This window comes from Sinocyclocheilus grahami, unplaced genomic scaffold (genome assembly GCF_001515645.1).
Source record: "Sinocyclocheilus grahami isolate Dianchi unplaced genomic scaffold, SAMN03320097.WGS_v1.1 scaffold308.1, whole genome shotgun sequence".
Classification (NCBI taxonomy): domain Eukaryota; kingdom Metazoa; phylum Chordata; class Actinopteri; order Cypriniformes; family Cyprinidae; genus Sinocyclocheilus; species Sinocyclocheilus grahami.
This window is the reverse complement of record NW_015505487.1, coordinates 1163514-1189020: the sequence shown is the minus strand read 5'-3', so window position 1 is coordinate 1189020 and position 25507 is coordinate 1163514. Positions and strand designations below refer to the sequence as shown.

The 25507-nt window shown below is 36.1% G+C and overlaps 1 protein-coding gene across 1 annotated transcript in view; it reads right to left on the bottom strand.

The window, feature by feature from the left end:
* Nucleotides 1-25507, bottom strand: part of ttn.2 (titin, tandem duplicate 2) — a 195235-nt gene that overhangs the window by 84805 nt on the left and 84923 nt on the right. The window contains exons 93-134 of the mRNA XM_016293855.1: nucleotides 24889-25176; nucleotides 24343-24462; nucleotides 22025-22298; nucleotides 21521-21704; nucleotides 20751-20834; nucleotides 19228-19495; nucleotides 18869-19129; nucleotides 18397-18606; nucleotides 18233-18310; nucleotides 18107-18133; nucleotides 17930-17983; nucleotides 17779-17829; nucleotides 17440-17490; nucleotides 17021-17092; nucleotides 16497-16556; nucleotides 16231-16302; nucleotides 15691-15843; nucleotides 15404-15511; nucleotides 15018-15113; nucleotides 14580-14675; nucleotides 14146-14256; nucleotides 13694-13798; nucleotides 12214-13383; nucleotides 8493-8564; nucleotides 8191-8259; nucleotides 7552-7626; nucleotides 7378-7455; nucleotides 6852-6896; nucleotides 4896-6533; nucleotides 4374-4418; nucleotides 3793-4191; nucleotides 3394-3663; nucleotides 3037-3312; nucleotides 2806-2945; nucleotides 2595-2721; nucleotides 2219-2485; nucleotides 1844-2110; nucleotides 1381-1644; nucleotides 1110-1249; nucleotides 897-1023; nucleotides 389-655; nucleotides 17-283 (exon numbers count right to left, since the gene is read on the bottom strand). Of these exons, the coding sequence (XP_016149341.1) occupies nucleotides 17-283; nucleotides 389-655; nucleotides 897-1023; nucleotides 1110-1249; nucleotides 1381-1644; nucleotides 1844-2110; nucleotides 2219-2485; nucleotides 2595-2721; nucleotides 2806-2945; nucleotides 3037-3312; nucleotides 3394-3663; nucleotides 3793-4191; nucleotides 4374-4418; nucleotides 4896-6533; nucleotides 6852-6896; nucleotides 7378-7455; nucleotides 7552-7626; nucleotides 8191-8259; nucleotides 8493-8564; nucleotides 12214-13383; nucleotides 13694-13798; nucleotides 14146-14256; nucleotides 14580-14675; nucleotides 15018-15113; nucleotides 15404-15511; nucleotides 15691-15843; nucleotides 16231-16302; nucleotides 16497-16556; nucleotides 17021-17092; nucleotides 17440-17490; nucleotides 17779-17829; nucleotides 17930-17983; nucleotides 18107-18133; nucleotides 18233-18310; nucleotides 18397-18606; nucleotides 18869-19129; nucleotides 19228-19495; nucleotides 20751-20834; nucleotides 21521-21704; nucleotides 22025-22298; nucleotides 24343-24462; nucleotides 24889-25176 (8826 nt within the window). The remainder of the gene's footprint in view (nucleotides 1-16; nucleotides 284-388; nucleotides 656-896; nucleotides 1024-1109; nucleotides 1250-1380; nucleotides 1645-1843; nucleotides 2111-2218; nucleotides 2486-2594; nucleotides 2722-2805; nucleotides 2946-3036; nucleotides 3313-3393; nucleotides 3664-3792; nucleotides 4192-4373; nucleotides 4419-4895; nucleotides 6534-6851; nucleotides 6897-7377; nucleotides 7456-7551; nucleotides 7627-8190; nucleotides 8260-8492; nucleotides 8565-12213; nucleotides 13384-13693; nucleotides 13799-14145; nucleotides 14257-14579; nucleotides 14676-15017; nucleotides 15114-15403; nucleotides 15512-15690; nucleotides 15844-16230; nucleotides 16303-16496; nucleotides 16557-17020; nucleotides 17093-17439; nucleotides 17491-17778; nucleotides 17830-17929; nucleotides 17984-18106; nucleotides 18134-18232; nucleotides 18311-18396; nucleotides 18607-18868; nucleotides 19130-19227; nucleotides 19496-20750; nucleotides 20835-21520; nucleotides 21705-22024; nucleotides 22299-24342; nucleotides 24463-24888; nucleotides 25177-25507) is intronic.

The window sequence follows — 25507 nt, the reverse complement described above, 5'->3', positions numbered from 1 at the left end:
ATATTTAAACACCTACCAAGTACAGTGAGCATTGCCTCACAGGTTTTCCCAAGGGCCTCAGCTTTAATTAGAGAAGTGTCATCAATAGACACCTCTTTGAAGGACAGAGTATGGGTTTTGCCATCCTCTGACATGTGTACCACTTTACTTGGATGCAAACGCACGTCATTCTTGTACCAGGTTACTTGAACCTTTTCATGAGAGAGTTCGATGCTGAATTCTGCAGTCTCACGCTCTTTAACAGTGACATCTTTAATGGGTCTGACAAACTCAAGACGGATGCCTGGGGAAAAATGCAAGCACATGATTCAATCTGGCAGCAGTTGTATTTAAACGTTTACGAAACAAACATATTTTTTAAATAATGCATTTATTTTCTCCCCCTTACCCTGGATAATAAGTTTGGCAGATGTTCTCTTGTCCTCAGCCTCAAACATATACTTAGCTTCATCCTCATAGGCAGCAGATCTGACCACCAGAATGTGTCTTTTGCCCTCCTGAAGTACCTCAAATTTATCATCAGTTGTAATCTCCTGAGATCCTTTCAACCAACGGAAGCTCTTTGGTTGTCTTGAGATCTCACACTCAAACCTTGCATCATCTTTCTCATATACATGCACATCAGCCAGAGGTGTTACAAAAGTAATGGGAAGCTCTGCAAAAATACATAAAGAACATCCCTTTTAAATAATACACAAACAATCCACCAACTCAAATAACATAAAATACTCAATATATATATAGAGTCTAATTGCTTTAAGCTAGTTTCCCCCACAAGTGAGGAGTCAGTTATTCCACACTTTTATTCAGATGAGGAAGTGGTCAGTCGCCAAAAAAGTTTTAAGAATCTCTAGAATCAAACAGTGGATTTAAAGTAAAATTTAGTCACAAAATACCTTTCACTTTTAGATTGGCAGAGCATTTTGCATTGGCACCCTGGAATGAAACCTCTCCAGACTGGGACACTTTACAGTTGTACAAAGTTAAGATGTGCTTTGCGCCATCCTCAATGATTTCAACATCCTGTTGCCACAGAGACAAAAATACAGTTATGCCATTCATACAAAAGTTACATTTGTAACCATTTCAAATAGTTTTAGTAGTCTTACAGGTGATGGGGAGAGGATTTCTCCTTGCAGCTTCCACTGGCCATGGACATCATCTTCAGAAATTTCCACCTCAAAACGAGCTGTCTCACCATCGAACAGCTCAACACCATACATTGGTCGCACCACTTTGATGTCACGAGCTGAAATTAATTAAACCCTGAATTAATTATTTAAACCTGTAACTGCTGAAAGATTGCGTGCAGGTGTGTAGGGCACTCTGGGGAAAAAAAATCTCCATTTACATTCCATGGGCATAACCTTGATCACTGACCTTCAATGTTCATCGTGGCCGAAGTCTTGTCTGTTCCACAGTCACAAACATATAATCCTTTTTCTTTTTCCTCAACTTTCTTGATGCTCAGGATTCTTCGTTTGCCATCAGCTTTCATGGCAACCATCTTGGAGGCTTTAATTTCAGTCTCATTGTGGAACCACTTCACAGGAACATCTTTGCTGAGCTCGCAGTCAAGATTGACCTCGTCTTTCTCAACTGCAGTGTAATCTTGCAGTTTAACTGTGAAGTAGGCATCTCCCTCTATATTAAAATGTAAAACAAATTAAGTTTAGCGAACCTATAATGTACAGTTTGTGAGATAAAACAGCTTGTATACCAACAAACTGATGTTCACTAGAGTACAGATTTCAGGACCACTTATCTTACCACCACCACGACCACTACCACCATCATTATCATCAAAATAATAATAATAATAATAATAATAATAATAAGTTACCTAGCACCGTCAGGTTTGCTGTTGTTGATAATCCTTTAGCCTCTGCTTTTATTTGGCAAGTATCATCTAGAGTGACGTTCTTGATTTCTAATATATGTTTCTTTCCATCAACATGCGTAAGTACAGTTCTGCTCGGATGCAGTTTTGTTTCATTTTTGTACCACGTCACTGGTACATTGTCATGGGACAGTTCAAGCTCAAACCGAGCTGTTTTACCTTCCTTAACAGTTTGATCCGATATCGGTGAGATGAATTTCAGCCGCATACCTATAATGTGTTAGTCCATTGCAAAACCAATTTAGCTTGGTGATTTTGTGAACAAAACACATTTTTCAAAGGACCCCATGATGACTGAAACATAGCTTGAAAACTTACCCTCAACTGTCAGTTTGGCTGTTGATGTTTTACCCAACACCTCAATAGTATATTCTCCCTCATCCTCAAATTCACACTGGTTTATGACCAACATGTGTTTCTTTCCATCATCAATGATATCATATTTTTGGTCTGGTGTTATAATATCAGATCCTCTCAACCACATGACTTTAGGCACATCTTTTGTGATCGTGCATTCAAACTTTGCCTGTTTCTTTTCATGCACAGTAACATCCTTCAATGGGACTGTGAAGTCCATTTCAATCTCTATGGGTGTGAATAACACAAGTTATCACAAGTTATTTTTCCCCCTATTTAGCTTATAAATACTGCATTTCTTGTTTCAGCATGCATTTTTTGCTCATCAACGACATACCTTTGACCGTTAACATTGCAGTAGTGATAGCATTCAAAGCTTGGTAAGAGACTTCTCCAGCCTGGTCAAGTTGAACATTTTTCAATGTAAGGAATCTCTTATTTCCTTCAGCTCTGATATCACACGTCTGGGAATTAAAAAAAATAAAATAAAAATTATGTAAAATAGCCTATATAAAATAATGCATTTTTTCAACTATATACAATCTTACCGGTGATCTTGTCAGAACCTGCCCTCTAAGTTTCCATTCTCCAGGCACATCATCTTCTGAAATTTCAGTATCAAAGCTGGCCTCCTCTTTCTCAACCACCTCCACACTAGCAAGAGGCTTCAAGATCTCAGCTTCACGCTCTATATTTATGAAAGACAAAAAGAGTATTTAGGGAAATACAAAAACAACCTTTAGCAGTAAGGTAATAAATGCTAAGGCTGCCTAACACACCTCCAAGAGAGAGTTTTGCTGCATATCTGCGGCCCTCAACTTCTATGGCATATTCTCCAACATCACCAGGTTGAGCATTCTTGATTGTAAGCGTGATATCTTTTCCATCCTTTTTCACCTCAGTCTTATTTGTAGGGTCAGTGGGAATTTCTTCATCTCCCTTGAACCACTTCCAGTTAGGAGTATCCTTGTACAGTTCGCACTTGAATGTGGCAGTAGCCTTTGGTTTCACATGCTGGTCCCTCAAAGGTTTTGTTAACCAATCTCTGATTATTTCTGCAAAGGTAGATATTTTGTTTAGTTATGTTTTGGTAAAGAACTAATATAAATAACCATGAATATTTTCCATATGCATACCAATGACTTTCACATTGGCTTGTGACTTGATGTCCTCGCACTCGCAAGTGTAAACACCGGCATCATCGTCATTTGTGTCTTGAATTGTCACAGAGCGCTGCAATCCAATAACACTGATTTGAATTTTGCCAGCAATTTGCTTGAGCTCTTTTCCGTCCTTCTTCCAGACAACATCCCTGTCTTTGCTCAACTCGCAGGTTAAGTACATTGGCTGTCCCTTAATCACAGACATTTCCTCCTCCAGATTCTTTGTGAACTTCACTGGTAACTCTATCAAAACGGAAAAAAAACAAACAAACAGAAGGACATCTCAATTCATTGGGTAGTATTTTTTGAATATATATTTGTATAAGACTAAGCTTGTATATTCACAGTTTTTACTCATAATCAATGCACTACCTTCAACAATAAGTTTAGCTGTTGAGGTCTTCTCATTTTTGCCAAGCTTTGCAACACATGTGTACTCCCCAGTGTCTGAAAGCTGTACATCAATGATGGCCAGTTTGCGGTCTTTGCCATCAGATGTGAATTTGTGCTTTGGACTCTCCCTTAGATTGCTTCCATCTTTCATCCAGGTGGTGATAGCAGTAGATGGAGAGATCTGGCACTCAAATACAGCAGAGGAGCCAATGGACTCGGCCTCCTGCAACACAATATCTTTGAGCTTCTTCACAAAATTCAAGGGGACGGCTTTGAGCTGGGCACCAAATGGTGATTCTCCTGGAGGCTTATCACCACCAGCACCAGGCTTCAGCCCTCTACCCCTTCCAGCATCACCAGGAGATGGAGTTTGTCTTGCTGTAATGCAAAAAGAGGATTAAATGGAACTACTACTTCTGCAAATAGTAAGCACATTACATACTGATATACATATATCTGTTGCTGAGCTGTCATGACTAATGTATAAAGCAATGCTTAAAATGGCTGAGGGAAAAAAATTTGATGAAAAATCATCAAAATAATTTAATAAATAAACTTACGTCTTAAGCCTCTGCCTCTTCCAGCTTCCTCTTTAGGCTTTCCCTCTGAACAAACAAAAATCAATTATTTCCAATTCATGGAAATGGAAAATATATTTTAAGTTAAATTAAAATGTCCAGTACTGAAAAAAACACTTAGAGACAAAAGGTAAATATTAAACATGGGAATGAAGAGTCATGAAGATGACAGAATCATGCTGCCAATTAATGAGAAGTTAGATGACAAATTACAATCCCAACGCAATGACCATTCTTTCCACCAGTGGTTATATGCCGTAGATCAATGAAGACACACAGATAAACAACAAACAAGATGAAAAGACATTAAAATACAACACACATGCCACAACGAATATTGAAGAAGATGAAGAAGGAGGCAGACAAGATTTATCAGTTTATGTGGATGGAAATGGATGTAGACATGGAAATTATCTGGGGTGAAAATAAATAACAACAGGGAGATGGATTCCATAGCACGGAAAATGAGGCATTCTTTGGTGTAGCTCACAGCCACCCTCTCACCTCGTCTACCCCCTGGCATCCCAGGAGTCTCAAGTGCCCCTTCCTCCAGATACCTTTCTTCAGAGCCTTCTGATCCATAACTCTCTCGAGAAGCAACCTCCCATCCCCATGCTTCTTCTTCATCTTCATATTCCGCTTCAAATTCAACCTCAACCTCTTCTTCAAACAGTTCTTCTTCAAACTGAGTTGACACTTTTCTTAACTCTACAGCTCCAGGAGACAGTTCCTTTTTGACTGGAATCTCCTCTTTTTCAGGGATCTGAGGAGTTTCTTCAGATTTGTCCTCCTTAGGTGAAACCTTCTGAGGTACTTTCTTCAAAATAACAGCTTCAATCGAGTCTTTGGGTGAAACTTTCTTTGGCTTCTTTGCTAAATCCTCACTAGGCTTCCTCTCCACTGAGACTGGTTCAGTTGATTTTGGTTTCTCAACCTTAGGCGAAGGAATCTTTTCAGGCTCTACTGCACTCTTTGCACGCTCAACTGGTTTTAGAATTATGTCTTCTTTCTTCTCAGCCTCTTTGGGTAAAATACCCTTTTTGGTGACTATTGGCTTCTTCTCATCCTCCTTTGGTGTAATCTCCTTCTTTACCGGCATAAACTTTTTAAGCGGTACCTTTTTGTCTTCTACTGGTACAATAGTTGGTATCTTCTCAACCTCTTTACCTTTATCTGGAGTTTCTTGACTGTCAACTCTTTTTGGTGGAATACTTGGTTCTGTTTTAACTTCATCTTTTGGTGGCCTAGTAAGTGGTGACAACTCAATTGGTTTTCGTTCTTTTGGCTCTGGAACCTCCTTTTCTTTTGGTGATCCAGCTGAAGGTTTCTTCGGAATTGGTTTTAGTTGAACCACCTCAGGCTCCTGATCTTTAGATGGAATTTTACCTTTACCTTTAAATAATTTATCTTTAGGCTCTGTAGGTGCTTCCTCTTTGGGAGGTCTGGTTACAGGTTTAACAGCAACTTCATCAGGCACCTTTTTGTCAGGAACGGAGGGCACTTCTTTTTTCGTGAGGACATCGGGTTCTTTTGGCTTCTCATCCTTTTCAGGTCGGTCTCCTTTCTGAAAAGTAACTGGTTCCCTACTTCTGTCAAAAGTTATAGGTTCTCTTCCTTTTTCTTCTTTTTTGGTGTCTTTTTCGGTTTCACTTGGCGGTTTTACAGGTTTCTCAAATGGCTTTAATTTGACAGATTCTTGTTCTTTTGTGTCTACTGGTAACTTTTTAACCTTTTTCAGAGCTAAGCCAGGCTCCTCCGGTGTATCTTTTTTTGGAACCTTTCCAATTGGTGTCTTTTTCACTTTTTCTTCTAATACGGTTTCTGGTTTTATTTGAGGTGGTGCTTGCTCAGGTTCATCAGGCATCTTTTTGCCTACCTCAGGTTGGATTTTCTCAACTCTCTTAGTCACTTCATAAGTCTCAAAATGCATTTCTGCCTCATAACTTTCAGTTATCATAACTTCAGTATGAGCCTCAGCATACACTTTGGGACTCTCTTTATATTCCTCCTCTTGTGGTTTGAGCACTTTCTTCAGTTTTACCATTTCTTGATCTTCGTCTTTATCTTTGGAAACTCTTGTAGGTTTCTTTAAGGTGGGAATTTCAAATCTTCCCTCTTCTTGCTTCACTTTAAGAACTTTTCCTTTAGATTTGGAAATGTATGCCATTATAAAGCGAACGATACATAAAAAACAACCATAAACACAGCACATTTAACACACTGACGTACTTTTGCCAGTACAACAAACTATTTCAAGACAAAACATAACAAAAGACTAAAGGACACAATCAATAACAGACAAACTAACAAGATGGTACTGACAACATTCAATATATTTCAATACACATAACAAAATTCAAAATATCATATAACACAACTGAAGAGAACATATAATCTGAAATGGCTCTGCCATCTGTGAGAAAAGATTTTAAGTTTTAAGAATCACATTTTTTTTCTTACCTTTCTTTCCTGGAGCAGGTGCAGAAACGGGTCCCTTTTCACCATCTGATTTAGAAAAGTTGTCACAAATAGTTAAAATAATTCACAATAACAATATTTTGTTATGTAGTGCAAAGAAATGTGTCGAAATGAAATATTGGAAATGTGCAGAAAATGCTTTGGGGGCATTTTTTATTTGTAATGTGAATCTGTTTTGATATACATATTTTATTGTCTTTTTTGAGTAACTGTTTGTGAGTTAAACTGCTGAGATATAAATAAGACACGTCTTTTCATTAAGTGGAATGGGGGATGCTGTGAGGATCACTTAATAGCTTACACATATCAGAAGCACATACAAGACAACATGACAGACATTACCACACATCTTACTAAAGTTAAGAAAAAGTTTAGGAAAAAAAATTAAGAAAACACATTAAGAAATGATGACCTACCTGTTATTAACAAAAAAATTTTCAATAAAGATAATTACCCAAAGATATTTTATAAACAGTGGGAGTATGAAAAAGAGTTTCAGTTTCAGTACCTTCCACGGTTTGGACAATTGGTACCGGTTCTTCCTTTGGAGCAGGCTTTAGCTTCTCTGGTTCTTTAGGTGTAGGTACTTCAAAAAGGAATTTCAAAGATGTGATGAGATTTCAAAACTAGACATTCCTTTTCAGCACAGTACACGGATGCAGACTTGTGGTTACCATAATACCTTTTGTTGGAATTATCTTCTCTTCCTTGGGCTTAGAGATGAGTTTATCTTCAGCTTTCTTATCGACCTCTTTCACTTAAAATAGAGTGTATTGTTTGACATCAATTCAAGTTGAAAGATATTGAAGATAACACAATGTAATGAAAGAATAAAACCTTTTAAACCTCTATCGAGGTTAAGAAACAGATACACAGATATTACATGCATGACAAACAATATATGAAATGATACACATATTATATTTTAAGGAATTATTGCAAGAAAATATGTTTGGAAGATATTTGCTGTGGAAATTTGAGAATATTAAGAATTCACTCATGCAAACAACAATAATGACATGCTTTCACATAAACTTAGACTTGACAGAACATGTTTTCAGCACCTCTAAGAGGCTTAACACAACACAACATTGTGACAATACTAATAAAGTTACTTTTCTAAATAAGAGTGGTTCACCAAGCATGAACCTTTAATCATTAAGACTATTTTGTTACAATGACACACAACACACAAATGATACAGAACAACATAAAAACATGACAGCAAATGTACAGTGTGTTAAGGCTCTATTGATGTAAGGATGTGCTAAAGAAACAAGCATTGTTATTAGACAAAACATATCACAAACAAAAAAAGTACCTGTTGGGGAAACAGTCTCTGGCAAAGGTTCTTTCTTTCTTTCAGGTTCTGGAGATGGTTTCTTTTCAACTGTAACATTTCAACATTTTAAGGTGTTATTATGACAGAAGATATGAAGTTATAATGAACAAATAATAAACCTTTGACAACAAGATATGAGATACAACAAGATATACATTAAAGATTGGACTTGACAAAAGCAGGACTAACAACAAAAAGAGACCACCATAATATGACAAACTGAAACATAAAATTTAGTATGACAAAAGAGTTTGTTGAAGAATCCCCACAGTACTCTCTACCTTTTGGGGCTGTGAAGTCTTTCACAGAAACAGGTGTCTTCTCTGGAGATGGCTTCTTCTCTAGCTCTGCTACTTTACATCACAAATAAAATTGTACATTATAACCTCAAACACAATTTTTGTAATTTTACCATTAAACACCACAAACATAATATAAAATGTTTCTAACACAAAACAGAGAAAATGATCAGGGGTCGTAACATTATGACTTCAAGACAAAAGAACAAAGAAGAGGTTAGTCAGAAAAAAAAAATTGTCCTGATTTTTTTTTTTTTTTGGTATTAAAGTATTTTCCTCTGGAAGTATCCAACTTGATGTAATTGCAAGAAGACTGATACACAAGACCACATATCACATATAAACACTCTAAGATTGAAAGATTTGATGCTCAAAGAAAATCATTTCTAAGAAACCAAGTTTTCGAATAAGAGAAATAGACAACCAGATGTTGTTTGATATCATTATACCTTTTGCAGGGGTAACCTCTTTCTTTTGAGGAACAATTTCTTCAAGCTTTTTAGAAGGAAGAATAACCTCTTTCTTTTGAGGTACTATAGCATCTGCTTTTTTAGTGACAGCAACAATTTCCTTCTTTTTAGGCTGAGCATCATCTTTCCCCTGTGGTTTATGCTCGGAAATGACCTTTTTCTTTTGGTGCACAAGTTCCTCTGTTTTAGGAATTGTAACAACCTCCTGTTTTGGCATATTATCTTCCTTCTCTTCCAGTTTAAGTAAGTAGGACACTTCCGTCTTGTGTGGAATTTCTGCCCTATCAAGACGAGGAGTAACTTCTTTTCTTTTAAGTGAACTTTCTTCATTCTCCATTGAAATTTGTGCGTGGGCTATCTCTTTCCTCTGAGGCATAGTTTCTTCTGTTTTAGGAGCACTGACAGCCTGCTTCCTTCTCAGTGGAACTACTACTTGTGCTGTGGGTGAGAGAGCTATGTCTTCATTTTGAGTTATGGTTTCCTCATCCTTTTTAGGAGGAAGAGGAACCTCTTTCATTTGAGTTAACATGTTCTCATCCTTACAATGCAAAGGAGCCTCTTTCTTTTGAAGGTACATTTCCTCATCCCTTTTAGGAAGAAGAGGAACCTCTTTCTTTTTAAGTACAAATTCCTCATCTTTTTTAGAAGGGAGGTAAATCTCAACCTTAACAACTTCCTCATCTTTTCTGGGAAGAAGACAAACTACTTTGTTTTTAGACACAATTTCCTCTTCTATTTTAGAGGGAAGATGAATCTCTTTCTCTTTGGACATTATTTCCTCATTAATTCTGGGAGAACAAATAACCTCTTTCTTTTCAGGCAGTATTCCCTTGTCCATTCTGGGAGGAAGAACCATCTCTTTCTTTTTAAATACAATTTCCTCATCTTTTCTGGGAGGAACATCTTTCTTTTTCTGTAACATTTCCTCATCCTGTTTAGCAGGAAGAGGGAGCTCTTTTTTCTGAAGTGCAATCTCCTCATCATTTTTATGGGAAGGAGGAATCTTTTTATTTTTAGGCCAGATTTCCTCATCCTTTCTAGGAGGAAGAACCATCTCTTTCTTTTCAAACACAATTTCCTCATCCCATTTAGTAGTAAGAGAACCTTCTTTCTTTTGAAGTGCAATTTCCTCTTCCTTTTTACAAGGTGCCCCTTTCTTTTTAGATACAATTTCTTTCTTTTTACGCAATATTTCATCATCCTTTCTGGGAAAAACATCTTTCTTTTTAGATAACATTTCCTCATCCTGTTTAGAATGAAGAGGAACCTCTTTCTTTTTGAGTGCAATTTCCTCTTCTTTTTTAAAGGGAACAGAAATCTCTTTATTTTTAGACAATATTTCCTCAACCTCTCTGGGAGGAAGAAGGATCTCTTTCTTTTCAAATACAATTTCCTCATCTTTTCTGGGAGGAAAATCTTTCTTTTTAGGTAACATTTCCTCATCCTGTTTAGCAGGAAGAGGAACCTCTATCGTTTGAAGTGCACGTTTCTCTTCCTTTTTATGGGGAAGATGAACCTCTTTCTTTTGGAGCACTAATTCTTCATCTGTCCTGGGAGGAAGAGGAACCTCATCCTTTTTAGCAGAGACAGCAAACATTTCTATTTGAAGTACAATTTCATCCTTCTTTTTAGGGGTGGCAATAGTCACTTTTTTAGGAATTTTGTCTGCGGTTTCCTCTTTTTTGGGACCAGCATCTGTCTCTCTCTCTTGAGGTATTTTGCCTTCTCTACCTTCTGATTTACTATCTACAACAACTAGTTTCTTATGACCTATGTCCTCAATTAAATCTCCTTTCTCTGTAGCCAGTGACAGAACAACATCTGGCTTCCTGGAAGGTTCTTGCACTTCAAAAGAATGTTGTTTTAAAATAGCTTCTGTAAAAGTAGAATGTGGAAGAATTAATACTGTCTCAGTCTTTGAAACAACTCTTTTCGTTTCATGATTTTGAAATTGCAGTGATCTGATTACAGAGACTACAAAAGGTACAAATCCTCTAAAACTCTCAGTGATCATATAGTCACAATTTGTAAATCATAATTTAAGCACTGTATATTATTTGTATCTTACCTGTCATTACAAGTGGTCTAGATGGTTCATCACCAGAACATGTTTCACTCATCCTAAATTCTTCTGAAGTCAATATACTTTCTTTTGAAGAATCCCCCAGTTTTGAAATTTGTAAATCATCAATTTCTTTGCCATGTTTTCTGTCATACAGTATTTCTGTTTGTGATACAGCTTTTCGATGAGAGGCGTCCTCTTTTGAAGTTTCTTCCATTAGAAGAGACTTCATTGCAATTTTCATTGCAATTTTCTGACTGTCTGATGGTGTGACTTCATCCTTCCTCAGGACAGAAGTGGATTCTTGAAGATTTTGAATGTGAAGAAGAATTTGTACCCAACAGTTGAACCAAGAGATTGATAGATAATAGAAAGACAATTCTTTTGTAAGAGAGACTCATCATAAATCTAAATATACTAAAGGAGTACACTTAACACTAAACAGTCTGAATTGCATGTGCATTTCTTCTGAGAAATCATTTAAGTAAGTGGTGAATATGGAGAAATTAATACTGTCTCAGGCTTTGAAACAACTCGGAGTTCTTTATAAGAAAGATTCATTTAAGAGCAATTATATTTTAAAGAAATTTACACAAATTCTCCCACAGCGATTTCATAAACTGTACTTTTAACAGGGTGTGACTTCTCTTATCCCTAAGTGATTTGTGGTGTTTGAGCAGTTTGGACCTTTTGGGATTTGGTTTCACCCACTTGAAAGACATTAAGTATTGCTGGACTTAATATACTTCATGGGATTGTAACAGAATATGAAGACAAAATGATGTTCAATAGAAAAAAAGATTTGTGTTTGATTTATGTACCTTCGGTCTTCTCATATTTCTTCGGTAGAAAAATAATTGTATCCGGCTTTCTTTGCAGCTCTTCTGTTGTAGATTTTGTTGAATCCAAAGTAACTTAAGAGAGTATGAAATATGTAAGATTCACATCTATAAGATCAAGAGATCACTCTAGCGAGTGTAAGAGGTTAATGAAGAAGAATAAGAACAAACTAGAGAAGGACAAGAGACAAGTGACAAACATATATGGGACTACACAGACAAAGAAATTTGTTCAATAAAATAGTTAAGAAGTTCAAAGAAAGTCATTTCTAAGACAGGAAGGTAAAGAATTAGAAGAACGGACAATCAGATGTTGTCCTAGATCATTGTACCTTTTGTAGGGGTCACCTCTTTCTTTTGGGGTACAATTTCTTCATCCTTTTTAGCAGGAAGAGGAACTTCTTTCTTTTGAGTCATTACGACCTCTTCTTTTTTAGTGAGAGCAACTACTTCCTTCTTTTTAGGTAAAATATCTTCTTTCTCTTCCAGTTTTGATTTAAGTGATACTTCCATCTGTGTAATTTCTTCTCTGAAGAAAATTTCTTCGATTTCTTCTTTCATCTCTACAATTTGTGCAGGAGCTATTACTTCCTTCTGTAGATGTGTAATTTCTTTCATGAAGAAAACGTCTTTTTCTTCTTTCTTCTCTGAAATTTGTGTGGGAAGTACCTCTTTCTTTTGAAGTACAGTTTGAGGCACATCTTTTTTAAGAATCTCTGTCTTTTGCGGTACAATTTCATCCTTTTTAGGAGGAAGAGGAACCACTTTCTTTTTCAGTTCAATTGCCTCATCCTTTTTAGGAGGAAGAGGAACCTCTTTCTTTTTAGATAATATTTCCTCATCCTGTTTAGCAGGAAAAGGAACCTCTTTCTTTTTAGGTTCAATTGCCTCATCCTTTTTAGGGGGAAGAGGAACCTCTTTCTTTTGAGGTACAACTTCATCCTTTTTAGGAGAAGGAGGAACATCTTTCTTTTTAGGTAATATTTCCTCAACTTGTTTAGCAGGAAGAGGAACCTCTTTCATTTGAGGTACAATTTCATCCTTTTTAGGAGGAAGAGGAACCACTTTCTTTTTAGGTTCAATTGCCTCATCCTTTTTAGGAGGAAGAGGAACCACTTTCTTTTTAGGTTCAATTGCCTCATCCTTTTTAGGAGGAAGAGGAACCACTTTCTTTTTAGGTTCAATTGCCTCATCCTTTTTAGGAGGAAGAGGAACCACTTTCTTTTTAGGTTCAATTGCCTCATCCTTTTTAGAAGGAAGGGGTACCTCTTGCTTTTCCTGCTTTTTAGGGATAGGAACAGTCTCTTTTGTAAGTAGTTTGTCTGTAATTTCTTCCTTTTTGATACCAGCAACAGTCTCTTGCTTCTGAGGCACCTTGCTCTCTTTATCTTCTAATTTGTGAACAGCAGCATCTGGTTTCTTATAACCTATTTCCTCAATCAAGTCTTCTCTCTGTGTAGGCAAAAACGGAGGGGCCTCTGACTTCTTGGAAGGTTCTTGCACTTAGAAAGAATATTAAAGTTAAGAACAATGCTTCAAATTGCACTGTTTTAAGAGTGAGAGAAGAGGAGTGAAATATCATTTAAATATATAAGACTTAAGATACATAAGAAACCAAGACATAGGATGTAAAAGATATGGTAGAAGCTACCAATAAGAATACACCCAATCCCAATAATAATGCAGGACAAAGACAATAACATAAACAAAACCCACTGTCACGTGTTCCTCATAAGAGTGTGGCTAGTTAATAAAGAAACAAACATACAACAGAAAACAGCCTTACATACAAAACCTAGTATATGTCTATACCTTTCTTTGGAGGTTCTTCCACTGTAATCACTTGCTCAGGTTTAGATGGGACTTTCTTTGGTGGTTCTTGAATTGGTGGTTTTGGTTTCTTTTCCTCCACAAGAACTTTAAAGGACACGCATTGTATTGTTTAAAGATTCATTTTCATAAGCACACATCTAAAACACACAGTGTCACATACAATACGCTTCCTAATGGAAGCTAGACAATTGCAACAATAAAGATGGGTATGTGAAAAGCCCTTAAACAAGAAAACCACATGACATAAAACATAAGCGATGAACAGTACCCAATAATAAACATACACTGAAACCCAATAATATTGCAGGACAAACACAATGACATAAACAAAAGTCACAGTAAGGTTGTGTGTTCCTCAGAAGAGTTTGGCAAGTTAACGAAGAAACAAACATATAACAAAGTAGCCCTACATACAAAAAGTGAGTCTATACCTTTCTTTGGAGGTTCTGCCTCTGGAACTTTAATGGCTTCATCAGGTTTAGCTGGCATTTTCTTTGGTGGTTCTTGAATTGGTGGTTTTGGTTTCTTTTCCTCCACAAGAACTTTAAAGAACATGCATCGTATGGTTTAAAGGTTAATTTCCATAGCCACACATGAAAGAACACACAGTATGACATATAACACTCTTCTTAATGGAAGCTGGACAACAAAGACAGGTATATGAAAACTTGTAGACAAGAAACCCACACAATATAACGCATAAGCAATTAACAGTACATAACAATAAGAGTACAACAGTAATACTGCAGGACAAAGACATTGACATAAAAGCCACGTCATGTGTTCCTAATAAGAGTGTGGCTAGTTAAAAAAGAAACACACATACAACAGAAAATAGCCTTACATACAAAAAGTGAGTCTATACCTTTCTTTGGAGGTTCTTCCACCGGAACTGCAATGGCTTCATCAGGTTTAGCTGGCAATTTCTTTGGTGGTTCTGGCTTCTTTTCCTCCACAAGAACTTTAAAGGGCATGCATTGTATGGTTTAAAGATTCATTTTCACAACACACGACAAAGAACGCACAGTGTCACATATAACATGCGACCTAATGGAAGCTGGACAAACAACAAAGACAGGTATATAAAAAGCTTGTAGAAAAGAAACCCACACAAATAAAGCATAAACAATGAACAGTACATAATAAATATAATGAGAGTACAAAAAAAAATGTAATATTGCAGGACAAAGACATTAACATAAAAGCCACCCTAAGTCATGTGTTCCTAATACGAGTGTGGCTAGTTAAAAAAGAAACACGCATACAACAGAAAATAGCCCTACATCAAAAGGTGAGTCTATACCTTTCTTTGGAGGTTCTTCCACCGGAACTGAAATGGCTTTATCAGGTTTAGCTGGCAACTTCTTTGGTGGTTCTGGCTTCTTTTCCTCCACAAGAACTTTAAAGAACATGCATCGTATGGTTTGAAAGAACACACAGTATCACATATAACACACTTCTTAATGGAAGATGGACAATCGCACAACAAATACAGGTATATGAAAACTTGTAGACAAGAAACCCACACAAAATAACGTGTCTGCAATCTAACATACAACAAAAAAAATCAATATTGCAGGACAAAGACATTGACATATACAAAATCCACTGTAAGTCATGTGTTCCTTATAAGAATGTGGCTACTTAATAAAGAAACACACATACAACAGAAACAAAGTGAGTCTATACCTTTCTTTGGCGGTTCTTCCACTGGAACTGCTATGGCTTCATGGGGTTTAGCTGGCACTTTCTTTGGTGGTTCTTGAATTGTTGGTTTTGGCTTTTCCTCCACAAGAACTTCAAAGAACATGCATTGTATTGTTTACAGTTTAATTTTCATAAGCACACATTAAATAACACACAGTGTCACATTCAGTGCACTTCCTGATGGAAGCTGGACAATTGCAACAACAGACGTTATATGAAAAGCTCATAGACAATCCTACACAACATGAAGTATAAGCAATTAACAGTACCTTTGGCTGGGGGTGGCTCAGGTTTTTTCACAGGTGTAGGCTCAGGCTTAGGCTTTGGTTCTGGTTTGGGCTCAGCTACTGGTGCAGCTTTAGGCTCTTCAGGCTTAGGTGCAGAAGGCACAGGAGCTACAGGTGCTGCTGGCTGTGGCACTTCTTCATATAACATATTTTTGGTATTAGTACATTTGTAGAGTTTCAGAAGAGTTAAGGCATGAATGAAAATAACAGTGCGGTACAATTCAACTCATACCTCAAACAGAGAAAGACAAGACAAATAAAAAAGAACAGACACAAGATTTGACAATTGCTGTTGCATGCAATAAGAACACGTAGACTTAACATCAATTAACAGAATTAAGAGGGTCACATCTAAAAGTCAAAAAGACAAAAAAAATCAATATGTTCACAAAAAAGTTGTTGCAATAACATATAAACAAACATTTACATTTACAAATGACTTAAAACAGACTTGATTCGCTTAAAAGGTGTATATGGACAGAACAGGACAGAACAGCAAATAATGACGTGTTCTTTCCATACCTTTTGCTGTGGGGGGTTCAATTGGCTCTGGCAATATAACTGCAGTAACTATTTCTTCCACAGGCTTTTTGGCTTTTGGGTAAAAAGGAATTACAAATGCTGTAAGAATATTCAATTAGACAAAAAAATAACACTACAACAGAATATTAACATCACAGATAGAATAGAAAGAATGTTTATAAAGAGCTCTATAGACACACAAAAATGGATTAAAACAGCAACTTATGGACACAGCACGGGAGCACATTGGACAGACATCTGCATACCTTTCACAGGTACTTCAGGCACTAGCTCCACTGGTTTAGATGGCTCAGGTTCCTCGAATTCTTTGAGAATATTAAGAACAATTAACTCTATAATATCAAACTAGTAGCTTCAGCTTTGAAAGCAACCATGCATAAGCATCAGGACAAGAATTACGGAGATATCACTGACATTTACACATAGACGAACTGACACATCCACACAATACAGAATAGCATCAAAGCATTACTGAAGTTAAGAAAATTCAAAAAGCAGAAAAAAAGTATGTAAAATATAAATTTGTGTGCAACATTTCATTTTAAAACTTATTATTACACCAAAATTGTTCATTAATTTGCAGCTGCCACAGAAGCAAATATCACAAACATTAACAGCACACAACACTGATAACACATGACACGGCACAACAAAGGTGAAAGTAAACACACAATTTTACAATAAGACACATAAAAACGACAGACATGAGGATGATGTAAGCATGTTTGCCAACAAGTAGCAAAGCAGCAAGCTCTTTCTCTTTCAGTACCTGTTGTTGGAGCCACCTCTCTCATTCCCAGGGTTTTTCTACTGACAGCCTCTTCGACTGGCACCCTTGGGGCTGATGAAACAAAGAAAGTCCTTAGAATAACCGCCATAATTACAATAACAACTGGCTTTGGAGAAACATACGAAAACACAAAAAAACATAAATCTGTTCAGAAATATTTACGTTGGTAAAGCTACACATATAAACAAAGTCAGACTGGTAAATGTATGACAACACATAACAACACATACAGTACATTAATCGTACATTGTGAGGACAGGGTGAAAACAAGGGGAGATACAGACATTAATATGAATAACACAAATACATACAAGACATATAAATACATTATGTGGGTAAACAAAAGTGGAAAGAGGGTTAGAAATTATATTTGTAGACTCAAAAGCTCTCAGTAATACCTGTAACTGATATTTCCTCTACAACACTCTCCGCTGTCCAGCTCACATACTCTGGTAAAGGGTAAAAAGTTGTTACACGTGTCCAAAGACGAATACTTTAAATATTGACGTTATTTGGTTATTTCACGCAAGATGTTGGGAAACAGACAAAACAAAACTGTTAAAAAAACTGTGTTATTTAATTTATTTTGGTGTTGTTGAACAGATTGATGGTTAAAACAGATGAAGTTAAATGATTTTCATAGTGAAGTGATTTTTGTCCGTTTTAGTGAATGATACTATATGAAAACGATGAGGTGAAAATGTCAGTTTTATTATTCTCATAATTATGCAGTTTACCTTGTGTTTCCATTTTTTCTTCGTAATGGTAATATCCCATGGAAGATTCAGCTTATCAAAAATAATAAGTTTATGAGTAACTATCACTGATTTTGAGGATAGAGATTTATGTATTTTCAGAAGTCATTTTACATAGATTTCTCAATCTCACCTTCAATGGTTAACGCAGCTGCTTCAGGCACTTGTATTGATGTATCTGGGATGTCTGTGTAAGTGTAATTGAAAATTTTTAAGCTTACTTATATAAATTAATGAACTGTGTGAAATAATCTGTCAATATGCACTAAAGGTGTTATAAAGGTTAAAAAAAAATTTGTCACATACTTACCATAAGGTACCCTTTCTATATCAATTTCTGAGAGAAAAAAAAACAAAGAAAAAATACCTGTAAGGAGCCTTCATATATTAGAGAATGTTAGTTAAGTAAATGCTGGAGCTCGACAGCTGTACCGACCTTTGCCTGACAGGTAAAGCTCAGCTGTACTTTTAGCCTCACCCCTGGGCTCCAATCTGACAATGACCGAGTACACGCCTAAAGGATTATTAATTTGGTTAAATGGGCCTTTTTATTTAATATTATTAAAACGAAAAATGGTCCCGCATTGGAACTCCACAAACCTTCATCGGCAGAGGTAACGTTGCGGATGATCATGAAGTGGCGTCGCCCTTCACTTCGGAAGGTATATTTGGGACTCTCTTTAAGCTCCCAAGTGTCCTTATACCATGTTACAATAGCATTGTCAAAAGACACCTCACACTCAAAAGTGGCTGACTGATGTTCTCGCACCACAATGTTCTGGATGCGTTTGGTGAAATGTATTTGCTTGGCTAGAAAAAGATAACGCAAGGTGGATGATTAGGACTAGAATCTAATGCCGTAACCTTTTTTTCTGCCTAATATAGTCCATTAAGATTTGCTATTAAGAAAGCCAGGAAAATGTGAAGGCAAAATTTCCCTGGCATTTAAAATAAGAAGAGTTTTTCCATAAGAAGTGAAGAAGAAGTAGTCACAGATGATGAAAAAAGAGGTTAGTAGATGGTATAATTTACAGTAAACGTAAGTCTGACAGTTCAGTGAATCTATACAAACCTTCGATCCAAAGATTTGCAGTCGTTTCAAGATTTTTGTATTTGCAGGTATATTCTCCTTGGTCTTCAGGTCTAACATCTTTGATTGAGAGCTTCTGAGCGTAATTTGCCACAGCAAATGTGTATCTGCTGTGAGGTTCTAAAAGCTTCCCATTTTTAAACCACTGGGTTTTTACATTAGGTACAGAGAGCTGGCAAGTCAATGCACAAGTTTGGCCTTCCTTACCAGCCACATCCTGCATACGCTGTTCCACTTCAGCATCTGCAGAGAGAATAAGGGTCAATATTGTAAAAACTTAGAGTATAGGATATAATTTAGGGCTTTCACTAAAAAGATAATCAAATGATGTTGCTACACACCCAGCACTGTCAGTTTGGCACTGGAGATATGTGGGCCACACACAATACGATAATTGCCCTCATCTCTCATCTGGCAATCCTTGATCTTTAAGATGTGACGATCACCCACAATTTTGATGTCATACTTGTCACTACTGTCAAGTTTTTGGGTTCCTTTGTACCAGGACAGTGTGATTTCCGGGTAGTTGATCTTGATTTCACATTCAAACACAGATTCCTTCTTAACAGTAGTTGTCTGGTCCGTGATGTCACGTACCACAGTGACAGGCTGCATAGAAAACAAAAGAACACACTGTAAATGACATACAGTGGTTATAAAAAGTATTTGCATAGTATCTAGACATTAACCAAAGTTGAAAAAAGTAGATTTTTGCATTTAGCAAACTGAATTCTAGATAATACCTGAGTTGCCGACTTTGTAAGGGGCCTCGTTATGAATGGTAATGATTCTGCATAGCTATATTAAATTTCTTACACTCTTTTTTAATAATAATAATAATATGGCACTACGTATGAAAGAGCTTCAATCACACTCCTTTGACTGTTGCTTTATGTAATGTTTTGAAAATACCATGCAGAAATAAATGATAATTACTGGTTTTAATCATTTTCTTTTCAGAACTGGGTATAACGTGAGTTTTTGGGTTCCTTTGTACCAGGACAGTGTGATTTCCGGGTAGTTGATCTTGATTTCACATTCAAACACAGATTCCTTCTTAACAGTAGTTGTCTGGTCCGTGATGTCACGTACCACAGTGACAGGCTGCATAGAAAACAAAAGAACACACTGTAAATGACATACAGTGGTTATAAAAAGTATTTGCATAGTATCTAGACATTAACCAAAGTTGAAAAAAGTAGATTTTTGCATTTAGCAAACTGAATTCTAGATAATACCTGAGTTGCCGACTTTGTAAGGGGCCTCGTTATGAATGGTAATGATTCTGCATAGCTATATTAAATTTCTTACACTCTTTTTTAATAATAATAATAATATGGCACTACGTATGAAAGAGCTTCAATCACACTCCTTTGACTGTGACTGTTGCTTTATGTAATGTTTTGAAAATACCATGCAGAAATAAATGATAATTACTGGTTTTAATCATTTTCTTTTCAGAACTGGGTATAACGTTACATAATATTTACAGTATAAAACATACTGTAAATATTGTGTAACATTATACATAGTAAGATACTTCTGTATTTGTCCAACTTGTCATAATAACAAATGCCCAACTCTGAGGTACGGGCTTCCCATGTGCACTTGCAGGCAGCCTAACTTACACAAAACTAACATGCGTCCTAGCAAATAAACCACAGGTGTAGTTTTCAACATTATAGACATCTTTCATTAAAGTATGACAACCAGAAAGTGTCTAAATGCACTTTTCACTACGTATGATTGTGCTATAATTCTTTAAAAGATATGCCACTTGGTTTGATGCTTTGTTATTCAATACAATGAAATTTGCTGTCTGCAAGAGTTTATTTAATACAAATAACAAAATTAGATTTCAAACCTCAGTTTGTTCCATCCTCTTTTGCAAATCGGCAACAAGTTTAGCCAAATCCTCCTCAGACTCTCTTGCACCACTTTCCACTTCCTGAAATGTAATAAATCCAAGCAATTAAACAATTTATATAATTTACTCTCATTCCTGGCTTGAAAGGTGAGTTCCTGAAAGGTAAATGTCACTAGAACCTTCCTTGACCACATTTTTTTGTTAGATTTTTGCCACTTGGTAAATTTGGCAAATTTAAGTAAAACTTTGAACGTTATCAATTAAGAGGAATATTATCATGTGTCAAAGTAATGTTTATTAAAAGCTTAAAGCAACACTATGTAACTTTTTCTGTGTTCAAAATTTGCTAAATATATGTAATGAGCGAGTACATCATGAATTCATCTTCCAAACCGCGTTTTTGTCTTATTCCGAATCACTACGGTACACTTATAATAAGTACTTATATTTGGACTATTGTAGTCTGGTCAGGTCGTCACCACTACGGAGTAACACATACCTGCGTGAATCGCCATAGACATAAACTCAGAGAAGTAACTCCGGTTGGAATGTTCTTCAGCAGGATGTGTGCAGTTCTGTTTATTAACCGCTAGAGCGCCAAAAGTTACATAGTGCTGCTTTAAGGTTACACTGCACTTTGCTAATTTCAATCAACACAAAATTTCATAAAAACACATCACTAAATTGATACAGAAGCAATGTGCTTGATCTTATCTTCTGAAGGGAACTATATGATGCTGTTGTACTGTTATCGGAATCAATCTTACCGGTCTTCCACTTTCGTGTTCTTTTTCCTTCTTCAGAAACTCAATAGCCTGAAGGAGACCCCGGAAGTCTGTGATGCCATACATGCGGGCATATTTCTCATACTCCTTGGGATCAACATTTCTAAGCAACTCAACAATGTCAATATCCTTTTCCTCTTTAGGGCTTTTCTGCTTAGATGGAGTTCTGTTAATAAAAATATTGCACACAATTTAAGCAATCTTGTATAGCTATCATCTCAATCAGTGTTTTACATAGTGTGGCATAATTGGCATAATGACATAACTGCAATGTAAATTCATTAAAAAAAATTTTTTAAATATGCACAAATGGAGCAATAACAATCAGACACATCAGTTATTTTTTACAATTACAATCTATCATTTATAACAATAAAAATAATCATATTTAGACATTAAGTCAAATCATTTAAATTAAAATGCCTGTAACTAATGTTGGTCAAGGGGGGTTCTTGAGGATGGTTTGCAACTTGACAAGACACTCACTTCTTCAGTTTCACCATTTCTAAAGTGGTCTCTTTCTTCTCATCAACATTCAGGTTGGGGCTGCACTCAATTTCTCCATGTTTGTTTGAAGCAACACATCTGTACTGACCAGAGTCAGATTTGGTCACCTCTTTGATCTCCAACTTGGCCTCTTGGCCCTTTTGTTCAATACTGACGCGACCACCATGAGTCATCTGCCTCCATTTGCCCTTCATCCATTTCACATTGGGAATGGGATCACCACCAACTTTAGCAATGAAGGTAGCTGTACCTTCTGCAAAAACATAAATCAAACATAGCATCAATAAAACTTTCTTCTGCATTTGAATACAGTTCACCCCAGTGTTGGGTAAGTTACTTTTAAAAAGTAATTAAGGTAACACCTTTTATTTGAAGGTGTCCTTTTTTTACATGTTACATGTACTTACTATTGTAATAACAATTAATTATGCATAATTACATGCAAGTAACCCTAAACCAAACTCTAATCCTAACCATATAGTAAGTACATGTAGTTAATTAATATTACTTAGTACTTAAATGTATAATTACACTGTAACAAGGACACCTTAAAATAAAGTGTAACCGTAATTAATTACTAATTACATCATCAATTTTGTATTTAAATTACTTTTCTAATTACTCTGTCTGAAAAGTAACTTAATTACTCAATAAGTAACTTCATTATTCGAATCGTTAATTACATCATAAAATCCCTATAAACCTTGATGCATAAAAATGAAACTTAATTCTTTCAGTTTGAGTTAAACATGGAAAAGTTGAGCCTTTTAGCTTTAAAACAACTATAATACTTAAGCATTTTAATAAAAAATGTAAGCTTCTTTGGTTAACAAATAGAATTACTCTGCAAAATATCTGAATAATAAAAAAAGCTTAAGAAAAGAAAATTTTTAAGTAACTTTTATAAATGTGCCAGAAGAAAACATTACTGGTGCATCTTGAGATACAGTAAAACAATGGAACTGACATATTTTAAGGTATGTCAGTGCAAGTTTCTTTCAGTTAAAACAGCTCAGAAATGTATTTTAGTCTGAGACTAGGCTTAACCCTTGTCTGTGAGACCAGGGGTAGGCCTATATCTGTCAAGCTGTAAGAATTAATCTTTTCAAAGCAATTAGAACCATATTTCATACACACTGACATGCTGTACATGTATACAACATTAGCAGTCACTAATACTAATTTTGTCCACTCCTAACAAAAAAACACGATTTTGTACTGTCATTCATGCACATATGCTTTGTCTGTATTCTGATATTTTATAAACTAAATTCTTATTGCTTTGCACACTATAAACGTCAATATTATATTTACATCCTCATTTTATATGACATTTAGCCTATATGTTAGCCTACAAGTTGCCTGTATATATGAATCGCATATGATATTTCAGCACATTTTACTCGCTTTCACACATTTTGGCAAGACAGTTTAGGAAAAGCCCAACTAGTAAAATGCATTCAAGTTTATGTAAAAAATAGCACGTTAACTAATGTAAGTAAGAATAAATTACAGAAATGATCTCCGCTGAATAAAGACGCGTCAGATTGCACTGTTCTTCTGAGGTAAATTCCGGTTTATTCCTCAAGTCTTCTTCCAAAAACAATTAAAGGCAGATAAAAAAATGTTTTATCTATGCTTTTGTATTTAGGTGATTAGGGCGTTTGCAGATAATGAGTTCTGAGACAGGAAAGACTGTACCTCGCTTTAGTTTCATACGGATTACATAATCAGAGAATATTCGTTTTCGAATAAGTAGACACTTCAAGTTTTCTAAAGACATATTTCTCACGTCTGTGTGTGAAGTATTCGCCGAGTTTCCGTTCGTTTCTGTGGCGCGTTTCAGAAAGATGTTCGCTGAGACCAAAACAGCAGAAAGCGCACCCTGTTTGTTTTGTTTATTTAATAAAAGCACAAAGTTTTGTTGTTATGGTCAGTGTACACAAATAAAAGTATAACCTTTATAGATTTGATTGATTTTAGTCTTATCTGTATCTGGGTATTTTAGGTCCTTTTGTCTCTTATCAGAAAAAAACTGCAAGTGAACGCTCTGACGAGCAGAGGGTTAAAGACGCTGCATTCAGTTTTACCTTTAGAAGATACATTTAGATTTCAAATTCAATATTGATTTAAAACTGTAATGCAAATACTATATAAGTAACTGTAATTAAATTACCTAAAAATGAACAGTAATCCTTTCCTTTACTTTTTTCAGTGGTTAAGTCATATAATTACTTAGAAACGCGTTACACCCAACACTGGTTCACCCCTAAAAAATGAAATGGAGAATAACTTACTCTCAATGATATGGACACTCTTTGGCTCCTCAATGAAGAAGAGGTTGTCCAACTTTTTAACTGCTTCAGGTGGTGAAGGGGCTGCCTGTGCCGGGGCAGGAGCTCCTGGTTTCTCTGAAACTTTTAAAGGAATATTGAAGTGAGATACATACATTTTCACTTTCATATTCAAGATTCAGGCCTAAAACATTTTAGACAACAAAAACACATGACCCATTTCACTTTTTCAATAAGCACAGCTGCAGGAATAAGAATGGCAAAGAAACATTTGCAAAGAAGCAGATTTGGCCAAAACAAATCATTGAGACCTGTTTGTAAACAACAAGCAAGTACTTGCCCTGACAAAAGTAATCTGTTGTCAGGCCAAGAAAGAAACAGAAGACAGAATTAGATTAATGAAAGCATAATAATTATTAGAAGATTCTAATATTGGCAAACAGCCAACAGAATGTCAAGGTTAGGATGAAGCACATAAAAAAAGAAAGAATTACCAAGGACATTAAAAACATTATGTTCCTTACACACACACACACACACACACAATACCTTTGATAGTGACTTTAGACTTGCAGAATTCACTACCAGCCTCATTGGTTGCTTTGCAGAGATAATCCCCAGTATATGCCTTAGATACACGGATCATCTCCAATGTGGCAGTGCCATCAACAAATGTAATCTTAGTATTTTCAGACGAAGAAAGCTCCTGCCTGTCCTTCATCCACTGAATCTTTAGAGGAGGAGTTCCACGTACATGGCAGCTGAGGGTAAGTGTCTCACCCTCAGTCACAGTCACTGGTTTAAGAGGCAAGTCAAAGCTTGGTGGTACCTTTTGCTCTGTATTCAGAAAATATAGTAATTATGAGCATTTTTGCGAAAATGTGCAATCCTTTTTGACAAATGCATGCATGCATGTTTACATACAGAGCCTCATTTGCAACAGGACATTTCACATTTTTTGTACTCCGTAAATCATTTACAAGAAAATATACCATGGTAATTACATGGTACTCCAAGGTATTTCCAATAATAATTAATTTTAGTAACATGGAATTACCATCTGATACCGTCACTGTACCACAGTACTGCCACCGTACGTTTTTACCAAGCAGCAACCTTCCGGTCTCTCTCTTGAATCAGCACAGAAGTGACTTATAAACTGCAAATA